At 35.9% G+C, this 7,451-nt stretch overlaps 1 protein-coding gene across 2 annotated transcripts in view; it reads right to left on the bottom strand.

Moving 5' to 3' along the window:
- Positions 1 to 7,441, bottom strand: part of LOC115221482 (dihydroorotate dehydrogenase (quinone), mitochondrial-like) — a 46,842-nt gene extending 39,401 nt beyond the window's left edge. For both annotated transcript variants that reach the window (XM_029791675.2, XM_029791674.2), the window contains exons 1-2: positions 7,346 to 7,441; positions 575 to 784 (exon numbers count right to left, since the gene is read on the bottom strand). In XM_029791675.2, the coding sequence (XP_029647535.1) occupies positions 575 to 784; positions 7,346 to 7,375 (240 nt within the window). In that variant the 5' untranslated portion in view covers positions 7,376 to 7,441. The remainder of the gene's footprint in view (positions 1 to 574; positions 785 to 7,345) is intronic.
- Positions 7,442 to 7,451: the final 10 nt, after the last annotated feature.

A 7,451-nucleotide genomic window follows, 5' to 3' on the forward strand; every position in this document is an offset into this window, starting at 1 on the left:
GATGATGAGAGACATACTTCAGAAAATGGTTTTGCAAGAATTTGTTGAGTAAAACATGTCTAGTTTGTAAGTTTGGATTAAGTTCTCCAAGCACTGTAGATCATTTTCATTGAATGAAATGCTACAGCACAGATGAAAACAAACCACTGGAAAAATGGATTTCAGTTCATGTTTTAATTATGTGCTAGATGTGGAAAGGCATGTCAAAGAAGATGGTTCCACACTCTTCTTTAAAATGTGCGAGATACACCATTATCATCATCTTGAACTTCCAACTCATTCAACTTCATATTAGTAACTGCATTTCCAACTCATACAGATTAAAAAGATGACAATAAATAATGGACACATTACTATCCATGATAAACTATTCCAGAAGATGGTATGGCCATGGTTGGAAAGGCCTTTCATCTAAAATCTCTTTTACTTGGGTTGACCTGAGGATAAACAGGTTAACAAGTAAATGCATAGAGAGAGGGGGAAGAGTGAAAGGGGGCAAGAGTGAGAGAGAGAGAATGCTATACAGATATGATGTCACATACAAACATACACAAACCAGAATAAAAATACTAACCAGAATAGCAGGATCAGCTACAGATGACCTTCCAAAGAGCCGATATTTTGCTAAGGCAACACCAAATCTGTGCGCATTCTCAGGACTCAGGATTTTCACAGCTGGCATCACAAACTGGCTGTAGAACTTCTCATTTCCCTGATATATTGAGATGCCTGAGAAGCAAACCATTCCTCCCGTGACAATGACAGCAACTTCTCGAAGTTGCTTCTATAAAAGTAACAAAGAAAAGAAATTTAAAAAAAAGGGATCTTGAGAAAGTTTTTAAAAATTCATTCAAAAATGATTATTTTCTATGCTTTTTTTCTGATAATGTTAGATGATTTTTGGTTTTTAATGAATTTTGTTGTAATCATTATGTTAAATCCCTCCTCAGCTGATACATTATAACTTTGTATAGTGCTAGGTCAGCTCTGACTGAGGGATCCTATGGCATAGGAAACAAGTAAACATGACCCAAAGGTCAGTTTTCCAGATATACCTTATCTTTTGCCTATCTCTTGTCAGCATACTCTCTGATACAGTGATGAATCACATGAGTACCAGTGTGGCAAACAGAGTGGCAGTCTCTCCACTAACCAGTCTATTTCCATACACCTTGGGTGGTGGTCACAGCAAAAGTAGATGAAGTGAACATGATCAGAATGTGACAGTTGCAGTGTGTATACCTACACAATTTGTAAGTTAAGAGATATTTTTTCATAGTGTGCCCCTTGCTTGTCTGGGTGGAAAAAGCTGTTTGTTTTGTGTTCTGTTTATGGGATGTGTAACAGTTTTCTGAAGCACTTATGTTGAAATGTCTGGATTCTTCATTCCATGTCAGCTGTAAGAGGCCAGCTCTCACAAACATATTAAAAGGATGTGTTATAATACTATTCCACATATACAAAAACAGTCATACCAACAATCCAACATACCTCCATCATCAGCTATCCCATGGATATCATTATAGTTTCAACACCTGGGCAGTACCATTCAATCCGGCGGTGTCAGCAGCACTAAAATAAGTGTTGTTTGGGAACAAAAATACCAAAGAAACCACAACTTTCAAACACATTTACCCTATGTACAACAGTATTGGTAAATAAATTCAATAAGTAAATCAATAACCAACAGCTAAATATGTAACTAAACAGCAACCAAACCTTTAAGTCATGCATTTTATTCCCTACAATCTTCCATAGTATAATATAAAAGTGAAAGCTTATAGCCACATTCATTCAATCTAAATATAGGCAGGGTTAAACATTATATATATATATATATATATTGGGTCATCTCATAAATAATGGGTTTTTTTCAATTGCATGAACTAAAAGGGAGACAGGATAAACTACCTGCATCAACTTGCTATAAAAACAGGTAGTAATTTTACCTTGTGCTTATTTTTAATGCAAGTTTAGAAGAGTGCAGTTCGATTTTAACAGTTATTTTTTCAAAGCTATAATGGAAGTGACAAAGGAGCATATTCAGCATATTTTGCTTTATAAGGCAACAACGCAAACTGAAAGTGTGAGAAATATTAATGCAGTATGTGGGAATCAGACAATAAGCGTAAGCCAGTGTCAGCAGTGGTTCCAGAAATTCTGAGCCAGAAACTACAGCCACATACAGTGAGGATGATATTCCAAAGACTGGAGCAGATTGAATGGGAAACAATGTCTCACCCACCATATTTGCCGGACATTGTCCCATCTGATTATCATTTATTCCACAATCTTCAAAATCATTTGGATGGAAAACATGAATTCTGTAGATGAGGTCAGAACAGTATTGGAGGAATATCTTACATTATGGACAAGTGAATTTAGGAAGAGGAGCCTAGTAAGTCTACCAAATAAATGGAAGAGCATTGTAGAAAAAGGAGAGAATATTTTAGATTAAAAAAGAACTTTGTTTATCTTAATTTTGAAAAATAAAAGAATAATCAGCCAAAATTGCGAGGATAATCTGGTGCTTGACTGAGGAAAGAAAACTTCGAATGAGCCGTCCTTGTTTTCTTTGTATCGTTTATCTTGAGGTTTTTTGTCCCTTTTTGTATCACCTACCTGTCCGGATGTTTTGCGTTCTTGTCCCATTTTGTATTTTTGATATATATATATGTGTGTGTGTGTGTATACTTTTCTTTTATTCTTTTACTTGTTTCAGTCATTGGACTGCAGCCATGCTGAAGCACTGCCTTGAAAGGTTTTAGCCAAACAAATTGACTCCAGGACTTACTTCTTAAGCCTAGTACTTATTTTGATGGTCTCTTTTGTTGAACCACTAAAAACACCAATGCTGGTTGTCAACAGATGATGGGGGAACAAATACACATAGTTATATACATATATATATGACAAGGCTCTTTCAGTTTTCATCTACCAAATCCACTTACAAGGCCTTGTCAGTCCAAGAGTATAGTAGAAGACACTTGCCCAAGGTGCCACGTAGTGGGACTGAACCTGGAATCGTGCCATTGGGAAGCAAGCTTCATACTACAAAGCCATGCCAGAGTCCAGTCAGCACAAACACACATATATACAGGGTGTGATGGGTAAATTGCACCATTCACTCTGCCAGAAATTTGGAAACGACATGCTGTGCTGCTTGACATTCATGCCAGAAGCTCCAGTACAAACATTTCAGACGGTTGGGTGTCAACCTGAGTCCTCAAAACATGTACCAAGAGCAATAAAAATCAAAGATCCAGTCAACATCATGGTTGAGTGATCACTAGTGATGGTGATGTTATGCCTCCATTCATCTTCCAAAACGGCCTCAGACTCAACACGGAGGCCTTCATCAAGTGCCTGGAGGAGGTAGTGCTACCCTGGGTCAAGAGGCTGGCTGCTGGAAGACCCTATGTCTGGCAACAGGACTTTGCACCATGCCACACAATCATAGCTGTTAGACAATTTCTGTGACCACATCACGTCTAACATCTGGCTACCTGACTCCCTAGACTGCAATCCCCTTGATTATTATGTGTGGGGTGCAGTTGAGCAAGAGACCAACAAAACTCCTTGTAACACCAAAGATGAACTGAAGGCAAAGATTAAGGCAGCATTCATCAACTTAAACAAGGAGACTGTCCAGAAAAGCTGCAGGAGATTCTAAAGTCGTCTGGAGACTGTGGTTGAAGTCAATGGCGATTTTATTAAATTAATTTACTCTTTAGTATTTCAAGATATTTTTGTGTAATTTTGGTAAATATATCTGTTAAAATGAGATTTTTGTGTAATTTAGGACACTTTATATATCTATATATATAAAACTCAACTTGTGTGTCTAACTTCCTGGCACATCTCTTCCAAGCCAACAAATCATAGAACCACCAAAAATGGGTCACTTAAAGTTTAGGTGAATGAAAATTGAACTGCGCTATTTCTGTTCTGAAATTCATCTCGCAGGTGCAAAAATCGATAATGTGTTTGTTTAGGCCTTATCCCATGCATTGAATAGTGAACTTTTACTTAGTCAGCTGTTTGACGTGAACTGTGTTCACCACGTGTGCAAGCATGCGTAAATTGCATGAAAAATAAAAAATCAAGATATAAAAACGAATTGCTGTAAACATTGTAGAAATTCGGGAAAGAAATGAATTTTCGGGATGTAGCCTGGAGGGTTTTTTCGTATTGTTTGGACCTTGTGAACACATACCAATTGTTTTCATAACATTTTTAACGCTTTGAATTAAATGTGACCATTTTGCATTGAGTCTGCAGTTTGAATCACTTTAACCAAATTTTAGTAGGCCGGATTTTTCATCATCACGATACATCACCAGCAACTCCCTGAAACTCTCCCCTGAAATCCCCATTGAGAAATCTATATATATAAAACTCAACTCGTGTGTCTGTGTGTTTAACTTTTGGATCTACCAAGTTTCATTATTAAGGATGGAAAGTAGTGTGTAGCAAATCTATATATATATATATATATATATATAAAGCTGAAGTTGTCTGTGTGTGGCAGGTTTGGTAGCCTTCAACTAACGCTATCGCTTTCAAGACCCAGCAGCACAAGTTGACCAAAATTGAGAGTATGATAGAAGGCTTGCTCTTCATTCTGTAGAAGATATAATTCAAATCGGACCATGTTAACACCAAAAATTATTTACATCAAAAAGGTGCTTTTTTTCTATGAAAATCCCTATTTTTTACGATTTTTGACTGCTGTGTCACCATTTTTCGGTGTATTTCAACTGGAAAAATGTTCACTTGAAGAGAATAACAAGTTGCATAATGCAAAATTTTTACTTTTCAAAAATTCCAATTCTAAAGGGTCGAAACAAACCCAAGCAACACCGGGTGATACTGCTAGTATATATATATATATATATAATGACTGGTTTCTTTCAGTTTCTGCCAACCAAATCCACCTAAAAGTCAAGTCTTGTGGGCTGCGGGCTCACAGCTACAGAAGGCACTTACTCATGATGCTATGCAGTGGGACTGAACATGAAATCATGTAGTTAGGAAGGAAGCTTCTTAACTACAGAGCTATGCCTGCACCTATTTGTTTTAAGTTATGTTGCTGAGAGTGATAGTTGTATTCCATATTCTTGGGTTACTGGTTAGAAGAATCACAATGGATTTAACAGAAGCTATTTGTTTTGAAGTAAGGATTTTTAGGTTGTTCATTCAGAGCAGTGGTTCTCAACTGGGGTCCATATAAGATTTTATTAAAATTTACGTTCAATAAGTTGGTCATACTTCTACAGTACACAAAATATTTTAATTTCTTTAAACAATACCAAATAGTATTTAATTATAAAAATGCAGTAGGATTTTTTTTATATTCACTGAATGGTTATGGATGTCCAGTAGAGTAAAATGGGAATCAAAGGGGTCCACAGGTAAAAAATAGTTGAGAACCACTGATGTAGAGCTAGAGCACAGCTACCTCTGGAGAAATAGTCAAAGGATGAATAATGTTATCCACAAATGGCACGTTATGTGTTTTGAAATGAAGGAGGTTATGTAAAAATAACTAAGGAAGTTACTGTAGATAATTCAACTGTTTTATGCAACCATCACACATCTTAAACAGGGACCTTGAATTATTTCTTCGTTTTTTATCTAAAAAGCTACAGCTCTAATTCTTTAGAGTATAGCTTAGGGTGAGTGGACATAAGTACAGAAGTGTGCTCCGCCCACCACATAACGTTCTTTAAAATGCACGTTTTTTTGGGGTTCTTTTTTTCCTTGAAATTTTCCACATGCATTTTCAACACTGATAACAGACAAAATAGAAAAAGAATTTTCATTGTTTTCATTTAGAATATCATTGCCTCCACAAACACACGTGCGGGACTTGTTTTAGTGAAATATTCCAGGAATACGCTTTTTTTTTTTCTTCAAAATTTAATCACGATATTCATACATAACACCCTCGAAAGGTATCTCAGGTAAATGTTATTATAAAATATGCATTTTAAAGAAAGTTACGAGAATACTAAGTTGGTTGGACACTTCTGCACAAAAGTATAAAAATGTGCTTTCACTGACAATGTTTCCCAAAAACAAAGTTTGTTTTTCAAAGTTTTATCAAGATAATCGGAATCTACACCCTCGAAAACTTCTCTGGAAACTCTCATTTAAAATCTATGCATTTAACAAAGTCCCTGAAAGTGTAGAATGTTTCTAAACATAACACTTTTTTCCCAGTATGTTCTGATCTACTCCACTTAGAATTGTATCTGGAAAATTGCCTTAAAACGTATGCACTTTTAATAAAGTTATTAGGGAACAAAGAGGAGATGGGACAACACTTCAGTGGTTATGCCAGATGATTCGGATATCTGGTGTGTTAGGGTTGGTTTAGAGATAAGATCGATCAATAAATAGAATAGATTAACTTTCCTCAAGCCCTTTACGAGCGCGCCAAGTAAACAATGCCCAAATATTGCACGCACCTTCACTTCTGCAAAAGATCAGTAGTGAAGGACAAACATTTATAATGACCTGCCACAGTTTGATTTTAATTATCAAATTAGAACCCATTCAATTTATTTTAATAATACTATTGGAGAAGAGACAGGAATGTCAATTCTTTTCTAATTTTCCTCATCCAAAAGTGTAAAAAAAAATCTATTTCTGTCTATGGGTGTGAACGTTTTCCACTACACAAAGTGAGGAACCCTCAAGTTAGTTACCTGCTGTTTTATTATTAGAATTTAAAGTATATTGTTATTTTGTTATTTGGACTACTCTGTTTAAATATCGAGTATCTTGTTGAGATTTTAGATTGTTTGGGGAGGAAGTTTTTTTTTTATGTTTAGGAACAAGACCATCAGGTGTTTTGTGATCACTAAGGTGTCAGCCTAGCCTAGGCAACCTTGTTGATTATGCAACGATGTTTCGATTGCCGATTTTGCTTAGAATGTATGTTTTATCAAAAGGAAAGAAGAAATCAAAATCATTATTCGAAACCAATTAACGGGGTACGGGGGAGAAAAAAAGCGTTAAAATTGTAGTTCTTTTGAAGTGGGGCGAACAATGAAAAAATAAGTCTTTTTAAGTTAGTCAGTCATCTCTTCTACACTACAAAGTCGATTTTAAACTACAAAGCATGCATTTAAACTTCGAAACACGGTGCTCCAACAAAATGAATTATATAACTTGCTTTTTCGTTTCGCCTAATCTATTTGACATTCGGTAAATTAAAATTTTGACGGGAGCAAAGTCTTCTGGTAAGATGAATATAACTAAGAATGCCAAAACCCATCCCTAGAAATTAAATCTTGAACATGATTTAGCTTACTTGCGACAATCTTAATTAACTTACGATAACATGGGTCCATTGACTGGAAACCATCGTGCCGACGACGAACTTCGTTGGAACCACGTTCGATTAAGAGCACATGCGCAATTAAAAACTAATTTAGCCGATA

Source organism: Octopus sinensis, linkage group LG18 (assembly GCF_006345805.1).
Source record: "Octopus sinensis linkage group LG18, ASM634580v1, whole genome shotgun sequence".
NCBI lineage: Eukaryota > Metazoa > Mollusca > Cephalopoda > Octopoda > Octopodidae > Octopus > Octopus sinensis.